Source organism: Macrobrachium rosenbergii, chromosome 39 (assembly GCF_040412425.1).
Source record: "Macrobrachium rosenbergii isolate ZJJX-2024 chromosome 39, ASM4041242v1, whole genome shotgun sequence".
NCBI classification, from domain to species: Eukaryota; Metazoa; Arthropoda; class Malacostraca; order Decapoda; family Palaemonidae; genus Macrobrachium; species Macrobrachium rosenbergii.
In genome coordinates, this window is record NC_089779.1 from 12,830,162 (window position 1) to 12,852,171 (window position 22,010).

The following is a 22,010-nucleotide window of genomic DNA, read 5'->3' on the forward strand; positions in this document are numbered from 1 at the left end:
GATCCAGTTTCTTATAAAAGGAATTTTGTGTGGCTGGACAAGTTAAATTTTGAGAATCTAACTTGATCAATATGTCATTGAGCTCATATCTTAAGATTTGGCATTGTTTATGAAGATGCAGTCTTCCCTCTCATTTTTAAACATATCAAGTCAGACTTTTCAGAAGAAATTGATGTAAATAAGTGCTACTGAGAATTATGAGAAATAATTTGGAAGTAAACTGGAAGTTGTAACTTCTACCAACTGAGGAAGTTAAGTAACTTTCTTCCCTTTTTCAGGAATCTTGCTGAAAAAGAGTACGGAGTTTTTAGAGCTTGGTCAGTAAGCTTATTATCACAAAAGTGAAGTTATAACCTGAAAGAGTAGATCAGTGATCTTGGTTGATGATGAGGTAATTCTTGGTACTTGTACTCCAAAATTCCATGTGGCCATTCATTAACACTTCGAATAGAGTTGGGTACCTCTATTAGCCAGGAATAATACAGCATTTGTAGAGCACCCAAGAGATTTTCATGAATGAAGCAGTTTCTTATATTGACTGATAATCATTCAGGCGAGTAAGTAAGGTCTGCATGACAAACTGATTTTTATCCTATCACATGTAAACGGGGAAAAAATAAACATTGCTGAAAACTGCCGTTTATCATTCGGCAGACACGGATCAAGGTCCATATATTTTTAAAGACTGCAGGCATGAAGATAGTTATCGGAAAAAAAATTATCACAAAGGGTAAATGGTTGAGGTATTAACTAGACTTACTAGGATATTAAGCCACAAGAAGAACCTATCGAAAAATACGGTTTTAGGGTCGTGGAAACTTGCAATATAGTCCTGTACAACACAGTACAGACTTGCGACTTTGAAGGTTACCTGGTGTGCCAAATCTTGTTTTACTGTTTTAATTCGAACAAATTTATATAATATTTAAACTGCCAAAGTTGAACTGCTTTCAGTTTGATGACATATAACAAAAACTTAACACAGTTTATGATAGATTTGCAGCTGAAGGAAGGTAGGAAACTGTCTTATACGGATGATTTAAAATGCATTAATCTTCTAAAACACAAATGAAAGATATCCTACAAGGGGAAAACACATGTAATTGTCTAGAAAGTTACGAATTATTTTTTTTATGTAAAGTTATTGAATCATCCAAACCGACTGCCTTTCCCCTTTGATTAATACTTGCAACTTAGTACAAAGCTTAGCCAAAAGATGCCGGAATTCTCGCTCATATGACAACCTTGTATGTGGCGACTACAATTGCTGTTATAATCGCACGATGAATGATAGCTTGTCTTCCCTGTGGTGATTCTCGGTTAGTGTATAGGTGAAATAACTCGAGTATTTTAACCATGCTAGTAAACCGCTTCATTTATTTCCGTATCCTCAGAAGACGAAGTTGCAGACCACCAATCTGAGCTCTTGCCTTGGCACACCAACAGGAATGCTATCACATCGAGCAGACTACAGTTTGCATCTATTATTTTATACAAAATATATCCCATTTCTTTTCTGTTATTTATCGTGACTGATAAGGAAGCTTTTTGTTCAGTGACAAAACTGGGTCGTATTCAAGCTGTATCCCACCAAGTATAAGAAGAAGAAGCTTGGTTGCCTGACAGATGGATACGCGAAATGCCAGACGCCAGTAAACGTCTCAGATGTCAAACTTTTTGTGCGAGTATGGTCTGTATTTAAGTCGTCACTGCAGTTCACCCAAACTCTGCTGAAGCCTCGAACGCATTATGACGACCATGTTACAGACTGTTCGTTTATTGTCAGACAGACCAGATTGAAGAGTTGATGGTACAGTATAACACCATCTCGTTAAATGAACATGTCAGGGCGATTAGTCACGCACAAGTTTAAGTGGTTAGTGTATGCTCGTCGGCGATTCAGACTTCAGTTGAAGTTAGACTTTACTTGAGTGATCGTTGTGCCAGACGTTCTGTTAAATTGTTTTTAGAATTTTCTTGAGACAGCTTGTTGGATTAAAGCAACTTCAACCAAAAGAGGGAGGTCCAGTTATCAACTTATAGATTGGGTAAGTGGATTTTAACTTGTGTTCACTTGATGCTTTTATTATTTTTCTCAAGTGACAGGAATAAAGACGTAATCTGTTACTTGTAAATTGTAAGGCAACCAGCTACCTCACAGCTAGCATTCTGTGTGAAATTGGAAGTAATCGTTGATGTTTCCCTTTCAGAGGCCAATAATATCCGACACATCACTGACTGAATGCCCTGTTTAGGAAGGAATCCATAGGCCTATAATTCCACGTTTACTTTATTATTTTGATTGTTTTTGGAGTCTTATTTGCGTCAACAAAATGTCTTTTTTTCACACGCGTTTTACGATGTTTAAAATTGCAATTGTTATTGCAAACCACTGTTTTTTATGTTTCGCCTACCCCCATATCTAACATTAGGTTAGGTGTGGAATCGGGTTGTTGTAAGAAACGAGGTTTTGGATTTGGGAAAACAGGAAGGCAATGAAATTCGCCGACAAGAACGGTAAAATATGAACAAAAGAGTAAAAACAATAGGGAAGTCGCCATCATGTCCAACAGTGCGTGATGTAAAGGGCTTTGTGAAATTCTGCCTCTCGTCTTCACTGTGCTTTGTCTTCCACAAATCTCCACTCCTCTCTATCTTCCATCTCATAGTTCTCATCCAAGTAGGTCCAGGTCTTCTAGCTATACTTGTACACCAAGGAGTTCATCTGATTGTCACATACAATTCGCCAAAGGTTGCACAAATGGCTTGTCCAAACCATCATCTGTCTTCCATCATTATCATCAGAGAAATGGGTTGCATATTTATGGTTCATGCGTGTAAATAATTGCTGATTACACACATGAATCGTTTATAGCAAGAGGAAACTAAAGGTGTGTGAAAATGTGTCACTGATAACTGCAACCTCCCCCCTCCCCGCCAATCTTTGCAGAAATGTGTACTAGATGGTATATCTAGCAAAGCATCCAAACCATACCTAACCTATCGTAGTACATTGGATCGTAACTGGACTGTGAGCAATTTTCAAAAATAGTACTCAGAGGAACTGTAGTTCCAACATAGTCATAAATTTCTCTTACAGCAGTTTTTTTTCCCAACAACAATGAAAATATGCTTTAAAAGAAGACATATAATCTTATTGTTTAATGTATTGTATCAGCTATAAAAATGACCAAATTTATCTTTAAATTTCATGGAAAATTTCTACCCTGTCTATGCAGCATTTTACCAGAAAAAATAAGCACTGAAGTTTGGTATCAAGAAGCTGAAGGGAATATCTCAACTGTGGCGATTAGAGGAACTGCAGTTTGTGGGTCAAAGAATAAAAGTAAAGGATACATTATCAGGATGTGGAACGTTGGTATAAATGTTAGGTGAAGTTGCCCTCCCCTATACCCACATAGCTCAATATAGCCTTATTGCCACTGCAGCGTTGTAAGTATGGAGGTGATGTAAGTGGAATAATTTATGAGAATGAAACCTTGGTAATCCCAGTGTTTCCTCTGTTACTTTTGTTTATTGTGGCATAACTAATCCCTCATCAGTATCGTGTCTTGCAATTTTCATAACTTATAAATAATATTACCCTACTGCTCTTCATAATTGTCTCAAAATGCAGTTTGCTCATGCAAATGAGAAGCTTGGTCATGCATCTATTTCACTTTCATATTTTTTTCTTCTGGCGTAATCTAGATGAAAACAAGATGGAATAACGTAGCATTTATGGTGATAAACTTAACATTTTTATTGCCTGCCAATGGACCATGTATTTATAAAAAACGAAAACCCGAGAATTCGGATTTGGCGCGGTGGAACTGCACCAGGCAAGCTATAAATACGTGGGTTCAGTCTCTCCGTCACTCTCGTCCAATTCGGCTGCATCCGTCTAGTGGTAGTACAGTCAGTGACTCCGGTGTTAGGCTCTGCAGTGTAATTAACACTTTCAGTAACGTTGTGGTCATGCAGATCTTTTGCATGTCAGTTCTAATTGGGTTTAATTCACACAGACGAGAACTGAATCATTCACTTGTGATGTGGCAAAAGTGTGTTTTTTATATAAAGTTGGAAACCTTCCCCAATTTTTTTTAACAGCGCTGCATGTGAAATCGCAGTGGGTGTGCTAGATAAGGAATATGTTAAATCAGAACGCCCATTGTTGAGAACAGAAAGTGAAGTCGGATGTTTCCTGAGCAACAATGATGTTGGGGGGGGATTATGTGCGAGTGTTGGACGGGTGGGAGAAAGGTGTTTTGCCCCATGCTTGCCAAACCCACATTTTTCAGAGAAACGTTGCGGTTTTTAATGTTTATATTTCATTGTATAACAGGTTAGGTGTGCTTCATAGTTCAAAGATATTTGAGCGATAATCAACAGATAACATTTTGTCGTCGAGTGGAATGTTAAGAGGGTGCTTATCATAGATTCTCAGTAACGGGGTCGCGTCGTTCTCTTGCGTCACCGCTACGTCATCGTTTACTACACGGGTACCATCATTCGTAATAGCCATGTGTGTCACTCTGTTGCCAGCTTATCATTTTCAGTGCTATTTCATGCTATTGAAGTGCGTTGTTGTTTTCCACCAGTTGCTGAAAGTTTATATAAAGGATAGCAATCGCTGTCTTGAGACTTGTACAAATATCTGGGTAGGGTGAACTAGTGGTATTAAATATTTTTGCTACCTGCTGCTAGCTGTCCTCTGTGCAGACTCCAGTAGGATCAATGAATGCGCCAGTGGACTGATTCACTGAAACCTGGTCCTGTGGATCAGTAGTTCAGTCAGTCTTACCATTGCAATGGCTGTATCACGAATGTGTTCGGTATGCTGAGTCAGTGGTGTGTCCTGTTGCAGTTCCAGTACCAGATTAGTTGGTAATTTTTATGGAGTATTTAATCAAATCACATTGCAGATCTCACAGGTTTAGAAAGTAGAAGTGCATTATTTAGTTCAGATAATAAAAAAAAATACAGTGAATACCGGTTATTTACAAGCTTCACAAAGGTGTTTAAACAGCTTTCACTGCCAAGGAGAGAAAATCTGATTCGCATAATTGAATATTGATGACCTAAATCGGTATGTTCCAAGGCTAACTCACTTGCAGTTTAAAAACTATCAAACCAAGTCATTGTGGGCTTCTGAAGTTAATATAAAGTTTTGTTATGATTCCTATACTATCCTGTTATAGGATAAAGTAATTGTACCCATGATTGCATTACAGCCTCACAGAAAACTGAAAGAGATGATCTAGGCCAAATTGATAATTATAACAGCTGCCTTCGATTTCTAGATATTTCTTGACTTTCTTCTTAACCGGTCTTCATTCGGGAATTAGATCAGAGACGGATATGATGTTTCCTTCTATACTTGAATTTGTAGGCTGGTGGGATGAACAACCCAGTATTCTTGTCTAGTTCAGAGACAGAAAGCGGAAGTAAAAAACCAACTGGGTTTTAACTTTCAGGGAAACAATAGACCCGGTTAAAGGAGAGAATGTTGTAAGAGTCGGGGAGAACGTGAGAAAGAAGAGATTTCTAAAGCCTGGCAGCGAATGAGGTACACAAGTTACCTGAAATTATGTATGCACATGACCGAAGTCGTCAGAATCGGTGCAAAGGTTTTTTTTTTTTTTCAGGACTGGGAGGTCTCGTTTCATAGTGTACTAGTTAGTATCCCTTTTATTTCTTTTTCATAGACTATTTTTTATTTCCCATTGTCTTTTTTCTCCATGGACTGCTCTCCTTATTAGGGCTTGTAGCATTTGCGTTTTCAACAGAGTTGCAGTTAGACCTATAATAATAATAATAATAATAATAATAATAATAATAATAATAATAATGTCTCCTGTTAACATTCTTAAAGTATTCACGACAGTTTGTTGTTTTATAGTAAACATTTTGTCGTATATTGAAACACATATATACATACATACATACGTACACACATACATGCATACACAACGACTACCAGAAGTTATTGTACATTCATTCTCGACTTCCCTTATCCGCCTTATCAGTTTGGCTCAAGTGTGCCGGCTGTTTAAAAGATAAGGAAAGGCGTGAAGAGATTTTATCGAGACTACAACATCACTTGAAGAAAATCCTTCAGAAAGCTGATAACGATAAGCTTGGTCATGTTCTTCGGAAAAGTGAATGCAGGCAGATTGTTTCATGGTGTGTGCTGTCAACACATATTTTCGTTTCGTCTGGTCCTTGACTCCGCTGATCATTTTTATAGGCTATATATATATATATATATATATATATATATATATATATATATATATATATATATATATATATATATATATATATATATATATATATATATGCTCACGTCTCTCTTATTATATGATGAAGTTTAGAGATCAGTTAGATTAGTAAACAGGGATATATTACAACAGGACGTCGCGCCAACGCCTAAGCCGATAAATGTAAACAGGAAAAATAATAAATAAACGGTATGTATAATGGAAACACTTGCCTGTTGCTTCTATTTTAGTTGTTTTATTATTGTTTTCTTTATTCTCTCCGCTTTGATTTAAAGCACCTCGTGCAGAACCCCCTTTTCCATCAGACATTTCTTTAGCTGGAAGACTGAGCGGTTTGCCTTGGTTGTCAAGGTGACGCTGTCTCTTTGGGATGCGCACTTCTCCTGAAGCGATGGATAATGCGCCCCTGTTTTTCATGTGTTACGTGATGTAATGCTAGCCCATTTGTGTGTGTGTATATAATATATATGTATATATACATACACATACGTATATACATATATACACTCATAAATAAAGACAAAATCCACGAAGGAAAGAGAAACAGTGGAGTGGTGCAAGGCCTTTCAACTTATAGTCCTTTACTTTGCAGACTCTGCTAAGTAAAGGACTATAAGTCGAAAGGCCTTGCAGCACTCCACTGTGTCTCTTTCCTTCGTGGATTTTGTCTTTATTCATATATTCATCACGTTCCATATTTTCGTGATTCAGTTATACACACATATAAGTATGTATATATGTAGCCTATATGTACTGTTTATATACATATATATTTATGTATATATATACATATGTGTGCGCATGTATATCGTTGTCTCTAAAAGGTGGCTTGGTGTAACGAAGATGACTCAGTGCCTCCGTATATTATTTACAATTTGAAGTTGTTATGAGCATCTTTACGGAAAAAGTTCTCACTGTCCTCTTCATACACTCGAAAGATTTCTCAGCCCACAGTCCCCTTCCCTACACACAACGCCACTTTTATCTTTCATGCACTTGTGCTCCTTGGGCATAGATACCCTTCCGGTCCCTCACCTCTGCCCCGCCGTCTTCCCAGCACTTTCTAAAGAGTTCTTTTCCTTTCTCCAAAGATTCTGGAATTATTCCCCGTTTTCATCTAAGTGTTTTCGCGTATTCTTTCTAAGTAATGTACCCAAAAAGCACAAGGGCATCCTTTCTCCTGTGGTACTCTCTCTCTCTCTCTCTCTCTCTCTCTCTCTCTCTCTCTCTCTCTCAAGCCTTGTTTGCTAAAGACACAATTATCCCAGCAACGTCAACATGTTATTGCTTCATTCCCTGATTTACACACTTCTTTTTTTGCTAGTGTTCATGATACTCGCCTCACTAGCGGGCTGTACTGAGTTCGAGTCCTGGCTGTTCGCAGGTGGTCGAATTCTGCTGGATGGACCAGAATTAGCGTAGTTTGTCCTGTTATTTAGAAAATGGCATGTTTAGTATACAGTAGATTAGCGCAATTTATAGGATAGTCATGAACGCTCAGTCATATAAGGTAAAAAAAAAAATAAGGAAGGTAGGCTTGTGAATCTGAAATAACGAGGCAATAATATATATATATATATATATATATATATATATATATATATATATATATATATATATATATATATATGTGATATATATATATGATATGATATATATATGATATATATATATATATATATATATATATATATATATATATATATATATATATATTAAAAGAAGGGAGGTCCATGATACTTGGAAAGCTCGAGGAAGAAAGTAATTGATTGACTGACTGAAACATGTAATTGTCATCGCAAGCTCAGTACAGGATAAAAGAATTTTTTTAACTTACCCAACGCTGACTTCCTTCTCGTGAAGTTTTTGTGCAGCGTGGCAATGAACAAGTCACTGGCTTTTGTTTTTATTTTTTTTTATTATATATCGATGTTTATCATATTTCCACAATAGAATTTGAAGTGAAAGGAAAGATAGTTCAGTCGGTGCTTGAGAATGTACGCTCCTGTGTGCTTGTATGAATGACCTTTGACATTCCGAGTGTCAGTAATCCTTCCGAGGTATTCTCTGCCTAGATTCTGCTTGCACTTCTTGCGAGTGCATCTTGTTGAAGGGCACTTAAGTAAATTTACTTATTAACGTCTTTGATTGGAATTTGGATCTGTTATTGTTGTTTTATTTGTTATTATTCAAGCAAGCTAAACAAGTTGTTTGCTATATATGTATATCTCTCTTACTATGTGTTAATTGAAATGTTTGCGTATTTGTATATTATGTTATGTATTAGTGTACCCATACTTTCAAATATGACAGTAGTATGAGAATTTCGGAACACCTAATTCTCTCTCTCTCTCTCTCTCTCTGTATATATATATATATATATATATATATATATATATATATATATATATATATATATATATATACATACACATACACACATATAATTATCAAAGTTAAGCTACGTTTCTTGTTCAGTATTTGAATGGCTGACCTCCCAAAGACAGGTGAGACTGGCATTTAAACCCCTCGAACCTCTATGGGACAGGGCGTGGGCCTAGCAACTTCACCATATAAACACGTGCTGAAGACCTGAAGGTGATTCCTGACATTACCCATTCTAGGGATATATATATATATATATATATATATATATATATATATATATATATATATATATATATATATATATTTCCATTACATCTTTACTAGTACTACATATTTTAGTCTAGGCGTTAGTTACAGTTTTTGCGTTGAAATGTACAGACTCCTATCATTCAAAAAGTATGTTCACTCAAGATGAGATCCACCTTCCTAACATTTGACGCAATTACACAGTTAATTGCCTAACCGTCAATGATGACACACCTGCGGAGGTACCCAAGTGTTGCAATCGTGGAGCTCAGGAGTTTTATATCAGCGTCGTGGCGCGAATGTTTGGCATGTGTTACTTCGCCCAAGTGGAGGGGACAACAACACCTTTTGTTTAAAAGGTGATTGTGAAGCTAACATCCACTAGCCTATGTTATCAGTCTTTCTCAGTTAGATGCTCTTGCTTGATACATTTGTCTTTTAGTGTATTTTTAGGAAAAGTTCAACGATATGTTGTTTGGAATTATATAGTTCAACACTGATCTTATAATGTTTTCCTTTCACTCTCCCCACAATTTCTGTCAATACGATTAGCGTAAGACCATAGATCGTAGTGCTCCAACCCACCAACGTATATGTATGCCCTCTATAACATCACGGTGATGTGATTATGTATTTTGACCACACACTATTGTTTTCCTATTTATACAACTACGTGGCACCTATCAAGCGACCACCTCACACCTTGGGTGCAGATAGAATCGCCAGATTGAATGGTTCATTGGCCAGTTTCCTTTTACTCAACTTCATAGCCGAGGAATTCCCAAACGATTTCTGTTTTTTCCTGGTTCCTATATTCACTTTTTTTTTTTTTTTTTTTTTTTTTTTTTTAATACTGGACATGTCGCACATTGCGATGAAGGGCTCTACGGATTTTAATGAAAATTTAGTCGAATCTTCAGATAATTATCTTTGGTGGATATCGAGAGAAATTTGAGAGATTTGTTACCATGAAAACAATCTTGTTTATTTACCTTATATCCCCTTAATGTGCTGTCTCATTGACTTCCATCATGGCTAATGTCTTTTGATACCTTTTCTCATTTTTGCCTCTGGGAATGGGGAGATGAATTTTTGGTATTATTACTAGAGCATCTTATACTAATTGGGTTTATTTGCTTTCTGCTCTGAGAATTACAACTCTGACTTTCTGTGCAAGTCGTGTTCAGGCATTTGCTGTATGGATAAGGGTTAGGGGACCCCTGAAAGAAAGAAAAGGCGCAGTTGTTAACGCATTTATCCGGCAGCAGAGGATTCCGAATGTCTCGGCTCCCGTAGGGAGGTAGTGCCGTCTGTGCACCTCATGCGATGCACTGTAGGCATTACTTGAGGTTCTTTGCAGCGTTCCTTAGGCACCCTAGCTACAACCTCTTGCACTCCCTTTACTGTACCTCTATTCATATTCTCTTTCTTCCATCTACTATCCACCTTCTCCTAACAATTGTTTCATAGTGCAGCTGAGAGGTTTTCCTCTTGTTAAACCTTTAAAACCTATCTACTCTCAGTTTTCCTTTCAGCTCAGAATGATCTCATAGGTCCCAGCGATTGGCCATTGGCCAGAATTCCATATTCCATTCCTTTCCAAAATATCTCGGTAGGAATCACCTCTCCTCAAGTTGTCCAGATTTATTTTGCAAGGTGATAGTTTCACCTTAAAGGGAAGACTGACTGCACAGCCCATGACAGCTCCCGTAGATCTTTTTTTTTTTTCATGCCAAGGCCATCGAATGTGAAGGTCATTGGTTTGGAAAAGGGACAGTAAGAACTAGCATATTTGACCTTATTCTGAGATCACCAAGGTAAGCTCACGGCGTGAGCAGTGTGCTCTGTGGAGCTATTCGTTAGTGACGGGTTTAGCCTATAACAAAAGTTTGTTGCAGCTGCCTTGATCATTTTTTCTTCCTTGTACACTTTCTGACAAGGAAGTAGTGACAAAGTAGATTTTTTTATGGCTGGGTTCCTTAGCCGTGATATTAAAAAGTTCCCGTTTTTTCCACTTCAGAAAAAGTAGTCTTCCCGTTTTTCAGACCACTGACCGTTAGTGATTCATGGCAAAAAGGATCGAGGAAAAGCAATTTTTCTGTTTTTTAAGAAGAGAATTCTCGCTACTCGTACGTGAGGAATAAAGGTTTCTGCTGAGATACCCGTCTACACAAGGTCTTATATTTGTCTGCTTTTTTTTTGGGAGGTGGGGGTAAAAACGAACATATAATTTTTCTGTTGAGTTTGACATCAGATATTTTATTTCTTTTGTTGAATTTGATATCAGGTATTATATTTCCTGTTGATTTTGATATCAGGTATTTTTTCTTGTTGTTGAATTTGATATCAGGTATAATTTTTTTATATAGAATTTGATATCAAGTATTATTTATTTGTGGTGAATTTGATATCAGGGATAATTTTTTTTACACAATTTGATATCAAGTATTATTTATTTCTGGTGAATTTGGTATCAGGTATGATTTTTTTTTTTTTTGTAGAATTTGGTATTGGGTCTTATTTTTTCTGTAGAATTCGGTATCAGGTGTTATTTTCTGCTGAATTTGATATCAGGTAATTTTTTTCTATTGAATTTGATATCAGGTATTATTTTTAATAGACAGGGAGATAATGTACAATAGTGTACCTGACTGAACTTGAAAATAGGCTCATCGACGTATTTTTCCTATTGAACCTCGTGATTTGACAAATTTGGAGAAACCGGGAAACTTTTTTTTTCAAGCCAGTTCGGTATACTATTACACAACGCCGTTCGGTATGACGCAAAAATTATAGCAGTAGACAACGCAACTTTCCGTAGATCGAAGAAAGTCGCCCGTATAATTCAATCGAAATCCGGCAATAGGAAAACCAGTCGCTTCCTTTTCGTAAATCTATGGGAGTCTTGTTTCCTAAAGAGCTGTGATGTTTCGGCAATTAGCGAGAGATAATAGAAGAAGACAGCGGACGTGCGTCATCGCAGCTCGTTCTGGACGGAAACACTTGTGGACTATATATGCCTAACACTTGCCGACAAGGTGCATCAGTTCGGTTCAGTCTCGTGGGTTCACCTGTGAACAAGGCGACGCTTGATAAACATAGGCATTGTTGGTTTGTGATGTCTATATTATGTTGTGGTTTTATGGATTATATTTAATGTTCTGATAAGGCCTATACGGGACAGGCTACTTGCCCAGGCCTGAGGAAGCAAATTAGAAAAGCTACCAAGCACTGAAAGAAAAAATGAACGTACTACTAAAACGAACGGTGTTTATACAGAGGTTACGTTATGACTAGCCGGCATTATGACTCAAAGTATTGTTACACTGATGAAGAGGTTTTTATGTGTGTTGATGCACAACAGCTCGTCTCATCTAAAGATTGTTGCGGTGTATTGTGTGTATATGTGTACTAGTATAGCCTACACATACTATCAGTTGTGAGTAGCCACGTTAATATAATAGAGGGTCGAGAGCTGCAAGACGAGCCTTAGGGACGTTACATAACTCCCCGAAACTCCGACTGGGGTACAAACTCTTTTTTTCGTTAGTAAGAGTGGCTGGATCACACAGTCTAAATGTGGACTTGACTGCCTGCATTCGTGGATTTTACACACAGGAAAAATGTAAGGCTGCACATTTACGTTTCATTGTGTAGCAAGGAAAGTTGCACGAGAGATTACCATGTTCTGTTGGTAACTTCACAAGACTATTATAAGTGTCTCAGTAAAGTTTGTAGTAAGGTTGTATCGTGGTGATGAGGATGAACCAGTTACTCAAGAATGTGGTGGACCAGAGATTCAATATTCTTTTCATGTGTTAAGAGGTCTCCCTAATACGGTGCTTTTATTAATATTATTATTTATATAATGTGGACGCTTTCCTTAATAGGCTGTTACATTGCCTTGCAAGCCACAGAATAAAATCACGGTATATATATATATATATATATGTATGTGTGTGTGTGTGTATATATATATATATATATATATATATATATATATATATATATATATATATATATATATACATATATATATAATGTGAGTGTGTGTGTGAGTGTGTACTGAACGCTTGTGTGTTTCTTCAAGGTCACACAATACATTCCCTCTACTAAACTTGGAGCGTCATCAGTATACCACTGGCAGGGAGACTATTTCACAGTTTTAAAGTACACTGCAGAGTGGATAAAATGCCTCTGGTACTTCGCCTGATGGCACTGTGCCACATCTATAGAATAAGGATGCTTTTACTCAACGAAACAAATAGCACAGATACCCTGTAACTTCACAGGCACAGGCTCCAAGGACGAAAATGAGCAGTTTCGTATTGAAGGAAAGTTGAATATAGATTATGCGACAGGTGTAGGTAATTTATTCCCACGGGAAATAAATCATCAGTTGATAAATTTCTCCACGTTGGTGCCATTCAAACAGGAGAACGATTATTATTTAACACTGATAAAACCGTACAATCTTAGCATGCGACGTTAATACACTGTTAGTATTCGTTGGTTTATGAATTTTAACCGGCTTGTTGGAAGTATTGAGTCGAAGTAACACCAAATATTGTCGGATAATAAGTCCAGTATTATAGGAGTGCAGTAGATCGTAGATTAGATTCGTGGTACAAGATTGATTAATCTGTGAATAGCCTAATTGTTAATTTTAAAAGAGTTTAGCCCCGCACTGCAGTGACTGCCACTAATATACATTAGGTCTTCAATCAGACTTGCAGTTATTGAGTTGTAGATATGTGGACGGCAAGTAATCACTAATAGTTGCATAACTGGTCATAGTTTTAAAGCAACACTCACTTCAGTAAAGTAATTGAATGAGCGAAGATCCCAGAACACTACCCTGCGGAACAATAGATACGATAGGTCGCACCCGCACGCTCTTTTGGATTCCTGAGTTTTACTTTTTATCACTGTCGCTGTTGTTGCGAACCTCCACTACGTGATTTTCGGGGTGAAGTTACTAGCCTCACTCCCATACCCCAACAGGTACCGGGATTTGGGTCAGGCCTTGACTCGCTGTTTCTAACTTACCGAGAATACTTAATGTTAGGGTCTTCCATTCATTGGTGGTCACCCATCCAAGTAATGACCTAAGCTAACTTCCATTACCACGGGGATATTTAAAAAAAAAAAAAAAAAACCGATATTCTTCATCCCAAATATTTGATATTACAGCCTTTAAAGCCTGACGAAATAAATGATCCCATTCCGTAGGGTTTTGTTGTTTTTAAGGCGACTTTCAGAAAAATGTTTCTAATCCACTGGAAAGCGACTGCGCCATTTTTTTTCACGGTTTACCCTTTTGTAACACCCGTCAGACCAAGGTAGATAATTTGTACGAATTTTAGCGGGCCACTAGAAGTAGTTATTTCAGTTTTTTTTATGTTAAATTGTACGTAAATTCCTGACATCAGTTGATTTTGATTGGTATGTAAATGTCAGACAAATTTATTTTAACTGGTACATAGATTTTATAACCGCTGGCGCCAACTTGAGCAGCGCAATTTTTTTGTCTGAGAGTCACTGGGAAGCTAACAGTTTTCTTGGATGCCTGTTTTAGCAAAGAATGCCTAAAACTAGGTTCAGTACACTACCAGATATGTGAGTAGACTTCTTGATTAACCAAAGCTAGCCAGTCCCTTTGCTAGGCTGTGAAGCTACCACTTAGGCCCATATACCAAATATGAGGCATGATGGTACAAGTTACATCCACCATTTTGTTTAAACGGCGTCATTCTTAGGACTACGTAAGAATCTAGGAACACACTGTGGTAGTCACTGAAATGTTTTGAGAAGAAAAATCGGCAAACAGTGAAGGTTCAAAGTTTCACTTTTTTTTCAGAATGGCCAGCTCTCTCTCTCTCTCTCTCTCTCTCTCTCTCTCTCTCTCTCTCTCTCTCTCTCTCTCTCTCTCTCTCTCTCACCTAACACCTGCAATTGTGAGTTCCTATTATAGTGCCTCTGATAGTGATGACCTTGATGTAATATCTTGTTCGGAATTACACTCTGTAATGGATTGACCTCCCACCCACATCTCTCTCTCTCTCTTTATATATATATATATATATATATATATATATATATATTTATATATATATATATACACACACACACACACATATATATATGTATATATACATACAGTATATATATATATATATATATATATATATATATATATATATATATATATATATACTGTATATGCGTGTGTGTGTATGTGTGATTTTATATTTGAGAAAATGAAATTGGCTTATACCTTCCATCCTTAATCCCCCATGAAGTCTTTTTTTTTATTGTATCATTAATTTTTTTTCTTTGTCTATATCGGTAATGGTTGGGTGTATAGGTAAAACGTGTGTATAATTAGTACTGAACATCTAAAAAAGTTGTTTGTAATTTTATTATGGACTTCCATGGTCGCATTTGCTCTTGTGGATTTTTCAGTAGCCGTATTCCGCAGTGAAAGATTTCTTAGGGAAACTGAAAAATGATTATGTAAGTGTAAGTATTTTAGTGTACTGAAAGTTTGAAGTAGGAGAGATAAAATTGGAAAAATTTTTGTTGATAAACAAATAATTACTTTTAACCTTTGGTTATGGGAGACGATAATTCCCAAAACCAGCCTGTGTGAAATCAACCTTTCTGAATGTAAGTCGTGTTGCATAAACTACGGAAAATATAGTATTATTTTACGTGACGGCGGAGATATCTTTCAGTGACATAACTGTTGATGGTGCTCACGTCATGCGTTTTCTTTGATTTCTACTACAGTATAAGGTTGACAGAAAACAGGTTAACATTCTTGTGTATAAGTGCTGACAAACGGGGTCCCATGCAATTACCTCTCACAGTGCCATAGACTGTTAGATTAATGAATGAGAGACCCCTGGCCACAGTCCGCCAAAATAAAATCCCGCCAAGATGTTCGCGAAATTAATGGGTATCAAGGAAACTGTCGAAGCGCACGTCACCGAGTTGGCCGAAACTTATTTGAAGCCAGAAGAGGATGAAGGTAATATTGATTGTTCTCATGTTATATTAAGTCTGTAATTTTACGGAGTTATCTAGTTGGATGCCGAAGGTAATCAGTATTTTTTATTTGATGTTCGTAATTTGTTGCAGTAGTGTTTTTTTTTAAATATTTGTTTTATAAAATAATTTTTCGTACTCAACTCTTGGTGATACTCAACTCTTGGTGATTTTGTAACCTACATTGTGTATTTTAATTAATTAATCAGTGATTCGGTCTGGGAGGAATCTAGGAGGTAAACAGTGAAGAATATGCGAGTAACTGGTGATTTTACTCCGTAATTGTATTCTGTTTAGGTAAGTGAATGTAGGTAAGGTCAAGGTAAGTAACCAGAATGTTTCATTGAAATACGAGGAAGCGTTTTTAAAAGATGCATGATGGAGAAACAAGATATACAGCCATACATACGTAAAGTGAAAGCCATTCCATTTCCTCTTTCTATGGTAGAGGGGAAGTGAAATAAAGAATACCTACTAATAGAGAAATTTGAAGACTGGAAAAGTCGTAATTGTACACGCATCTGGAAAAAAGGGGCAAAGATTGCAGTTTATTCATCTTTGTTGCACTAACTGCAATATATATATATATATATATATATATATATATATATATTATATATTATATATAATATATATATATATATATATATATATATATATATATATAATATATATATAATATATATAGGCTATATATATATATAATATATATAGGCTATATATATATATATAATATATATAGGCTATATATAATATATATATATATATATATATATATATATATATATATATATATATTATATATATATACATATATATATAAGGGTGCGGCATAAGTAACGCCCTTTGTTTAAGTGGAACAAAATTAAAGCCTTTTTGATTATCCGTTATTTTTTCGAACATGAATGTATTGCCACAGGTTAATAGATTAATATAATATATTAACAAAATTAATAAAATGCTTATTCGGTTTAATAATGTTCAATACAAATGATATTTCGGCTTTACACCCTTGGGATGTTAAATTCAGCTGATAACAATCTTGCGGTTTCAGCACCATTTTTATTGTTTTGATAATACAATTGAATTGCGTTTACTCTCTGTTCCTTTGTTAATCTCATGGTTGTATAAAATATCTGAAAAAAATAAGATTTAGCAAATTAATTAAAGAAATTAATAAAGAAAATATACATAAGATATAAAATTAAAAAGGGCGTTACTTATGCCGCATTATTAAACCGAATAAGCATTATATTAATTTTGTTAATATATTATATTAATCTATTAACCTGTGGCAATACATTCATTATTAAACCGAATAAGCATTATATTAATTTTGTTAATATATTATATTAATCTATTAACCTGTGGCAATGCATTCATGTTCGAAAAAATAAAGGATAATCCAAAAGGCTTTAATTTTGTTCCCCTTAAAGGGCGTTACTTATGCCGCTCCCTGTATATTATATATTATTATATGTATATTGTACATATATATATGGTCAAGATTAAAAATAAACGAACATACAAAAAAGACGTGTTTTCCATAAGTAATTCTTATGAATCCATCAAAAGAATGCATTGGAATAATCACTAAAGCTAGTCGACAAATTAGCCACATTCTTTCTATACAGTCCAGCAGAGTCAATGGAAATATTTTAATTTTCTTAATAGTCTTATCTTTTTCTTATGATTAGAAAAACTGTTTTTATCATCTTCAGCATTTTTCAAGTAACTCCTACACTGCAGTAATACCAAATACACCATTATTTACTGTTAGTGATAACATTTAACTGTCAGCTATGAGATTTGATGCCAGAGTAACTAGGATACGGGTTTTTCAAGTTACTAAAGAAAACTCTACTCTCTCTCAGAACATCATAATACAACGTTAATGACACTGGTTAACTATATTCTCTGTGAGTTATTATGATACTTGCTTTCAATTATGTCGCTGGATAAACAAAGGTTCGTGTTCGACGTTGAATACGACGCGATCGATGGCTACTTGGTGCCAAATTTGGGTCAGATATGCTCAGTTATGCCACTCTACACCGCCTTTTTATATGTAGTCTCATTAAATATGTATATAGATATACATATCTATAATATATATATATATATATATATATATATAATATATATATATATATATATATATATATATATATATATATATATAATATATATATATACAATATATATAATAAATATATTTTTACATTATATATATGTATGTATGTATGTATGTATGTATGTATGTATGTATGTATGTATGTATGTATGTATGTATGTATGTATGTATATATATATATATATATATATATATATATATATATATATATATATATATGAGACTACAAAGTTTATAGTTGATATTTTATATTTTAACATGATAGAATTAATTGTTTTGGGAAGAATGAGGCTAGATTCAGTAACTCGGCTATGTACGTAGGAAGCGTAGACCTAACTAATTTTTTGGTATCGTTGAGCATCCTTGTGCCAAATTTGGTACCAAGCAGCCATCGATCGTGTCGTATTCAAAGTCATTCCTGTTTTTCACTCTTCCGTTAAGTACGGACACGACACTTCGTCTATCCAGCGACATAATTGAATACAAATGTCATAATTCGATGATGGATTCGAAGGAATTATTTATAAAAAACATGACTTTTTTATTTGTTTGTTTATTGACTAATTGTTACGGTACCAAATCAAGTAAATATATTTATTTACTTTCATTTTCATTGGTGTAAAAGGAGTCCCAGTTTACCTGAAACTCCGATCAAAAGTAAGGATTCTTAACCGTCTTTTCGTTTTTCTCATGATTATGAAAATTGTTTTTATCTTCAGCATTTTTCAAGTTATTATTATTATTAATGACACCTACATTGCAGCAATGCCAGATTACATGTAACTGTTAGCTAGGTAGATATGAGAAACCTAGATATATGAGGAGGTAGATTACAAGTGCTGTGTATAGTATAGCTTTGATTTGAAGATACGATACTTTTAATTTCGTTTATAATTTTCTCTAAATTTCTGCCAGATTCTTTGATTTTATCTTATTTCTTGATTCATGTGATTCACCAACTGAATGTTCGGGAGGATCTCACTTGTTCTCGCCATGATATGAAAATATAGGTAGACATTTGAAATTGCCTGATTGCATTTGCGATCTTATATCGTTAAAGTTCGGTGATACTGGCTGTGAATGAAGGGCTTAGTGAGAATAACCTTGGTTTCTTATAATTATTTACTTTTTGTCTCTGATTTTTGTTTTGTCTTTGGTTTAGATAGTTGATTTCCATGTACTCAGAAGGTAAGACATGTTGGGACGCTAGTGAATTTGTATAAACTTTCAGATTTACGCTATTTAAAGATGTCTGATGGCTATTCAATAGTTCACGTATCTTTTACGTATTCATGTATATATTTATTTATTTATATATTTATATATGTATATATTTATTTATTTGTTTATTAATCGAATCAAGTCAGCTTCCTCAACAACTGACAAAAACACACCTGCATGACAATTCAACCATAGATTGCACATATAATTGCCTCCCACCGAGATAACCATAGGTTCTTCTTCAGTCTCGGTGATTTTCCCCTTCAGCGTCTGTCACTTTGCAGAGGAAACCGCTGAAGGTCGACCCTTGTGTTTCCTCCCGCCAGACGACCATACCTGAGGCATTGGTCTAGGAGCCAGCAACTGAGGCTACCTGTAAGGTCGCCCGCTCATGACATCCGTTCCGGACTTTCGATCTTATGGCATTTCAAGCCATCCCGCCATCCCCATGAGAAAAGTCGACTTTATGTCAGGCTGTTCAGAGCAGTCTGGTACTACCGGCAGTGGAATACGGACCTCTGTGTGTTTGGTGTGGTTGGTTTAAAAGGTATCTTGGAAACGTTATAACATCCATAGGCTTGTTGGTTGGGTCTAAGGATATGTCATTTAAGTGTGCATTATCGGGGTAGTAAAGACGTTTTTGTTGAAGGGGTTAATAGGTTATTTTCTGTGTTGAGAGAAAGCTGGTTTTCTTGTTTATGTCATTGTGCTTCAATGCATGTGAATAGTCTTTGTGTTCATATAACGTCCTCACACACACTCACACACATAAATTATATATATATATATATATATATATATATATATATATATATATATATACATACAGTAAGTTACATATGTGTATATATTTGTGTTCGTGCTCTACTAATGGAATGTTTTCTTAGTGCTTGCAGTGCGTCCGGACCGTGAAAATAGTTGCTCGAAAAGATTGGGATTTCCAAAAGACAGTGTAGGCAAGAAAAGCTAAATAGAATCGAGGAATCTGGTTTTTGATATCCTTTGTGATCGTGTTTCTAAAATTTCGCGGAAATATCAGCGTTTGTGTTGATTTGGATGAGGAATACGTAGCACATTATTATTATTATTATTATTATTATTATTATTATTATTATTATTATTATAGGGCTGCTGTCTAAACAGAATCGTTATCTGATCTAGGCCGAACTGTTTAAAGAAATTAGAAAAAAATCCTTTCAGATCGATTTCTTTTATATGAAGGTTAACTGGAAGATCAGGTAAATGCCCTGACAGACTCTAGACCTGGTTATTATGAAAAACGGGGAAAAAAAAATTGTGCTGTTTTCTTTACATGACTTTTTTTTTACGCGGCGGCCATTACTGAACCCGAACAGAAGCATAAGAGAAAAAATAAAAATGCAAGTATTAAAAGAACATTATGGAATTTTAGGATGGATACAAGATCGAACAACAAGATTGACTGAATTCATTTTAGTTAAAATTGTTTTCTGTCCTTCTAGAACAGTTTTCAAGGGCTAGATGACTTGAAGTAAATTAAAGAATATCTGTAATGATTAATGGTCTAATTCGAAGTACGTTAGATTTATAAGGATTTAAAGTGGTATGTATAAAAGTCATAACTAGCTGAACAAGGTACTGTGCCCGAACTGGGAGTGGTTTACACATTCGTAAGAGCAGGCAGTTATTCACAGTGCAGGAAATTCAAAGTGAAAACGGAATTTTTTTCCCTTCTTGCAAGGTTATGCCGCTAACATTTACAGTACAGGTATTTTCTCTCTCTCTCTCTCTTTTTTTTTTTTAAAGACGTAGAAAGACAGCCTCACTCTTTGACAAGGATAGATAACAGCAGCAATAAAGGTCATCAGGAGTATATACGTATTCTAGAGAAATATTTGCATCGCACAGTGAGCTTGCGGATCTTTTACCATCAGTTCGCTACCCTTGAGTATAATTTTGTTTCCTCGAAGTTTACATTTCCAGTGAAGTTTCGTGTGTATGTGCATTATCACTTAAAGCTGCTTAGTCGAACTTTAATACGGTAGTGCTTCTGCTTTTTACTTTTTTGTTTTAGCTTCCAGGAACTGACGGAAGTCCTTTAGAAATTTCTGTGCAATAGCGTAACTTGTACATTTAAGCCTTCGGGACATCAGCAGTTTATAACGTAAAATATTTTCTTGCAGAAAAGATTTTCAAATTATTCTAACACTTGGCTTGGTTTCCGATACATTGTTGTAAACTCGACGATAATTTTCCAATTTTAAATAAGTTCGCATTTTCAATTTTCTAAAAGCATTACATCTGCAAAATTTAATTACATCCCGATAAATATAGACACAGATCATATTGATTTCGGTACACGTTTGCTATAGAACACGATCTCTCAGAAACAAACTTGTGAATGGGACAGCCAGCTTAGCTGAATGGGCAGTACACACTGTTTATGTGTATAGCATTCCATGATTGTAAACAAATACTAAAATCACACAAGGGGTTTTGGTGGGAATGCCAGCTGAAGGCTTTGCTACTCCCAACCCATATAAAAAGATGGATAATGCCCGTCCTCACCAAGGTTACATAGCCTGTAGCTTTTCTACGGGTTACGTTCAAGGTCAGGTATCCCTTAGTCCAATATCCAATGGTATGTCTGGTTCGTAATTATATTCCGCGGAACTCAGTTTTAAAAGGGAATATGCGATTAAGCGATC

The 22,010-nt window shown here is 35.5% G+C and overlaps 1 protein-coding gene across 11 annotated transcripts in view; it reads left to right on the top strand.

Moving 5' to 3' along the window:
- Positions 1-1,453: 1,453 nt before the first annotated feature.
- The window catches only part of LOC136825759 (uncharacterized), a 49,017-nt gene continuing 28,460 nt past the window's right edge, over positions 1,454-22,010 (top strand). The window contains exons 1-2 of one of the 11 annotated variants that reach the window (XM_067082591.1): positions 3,866-3,918; positions 15,711-15,951. In XM_067082591.1, coding sequence (XP_066938692.1) covers positions 15,861-15,951 — 91 coding nt within the window. In that variant the 5' untranslated portion in view covers positions 3,866-3,918; positions 15,711-15,860. Of the gene's footprint in view, positions 2,049-3,865; positions 3,949-4,557; positions 4,662-11,930; positions 12,030-15,285; positions 15,952-22,010 lie in introns of those variants that run through there. The other 10 variants (XM_067082598.1, XM_067082592.1, XM_067082590.1 and 7 more) reach the window with 10 other exon arrangements.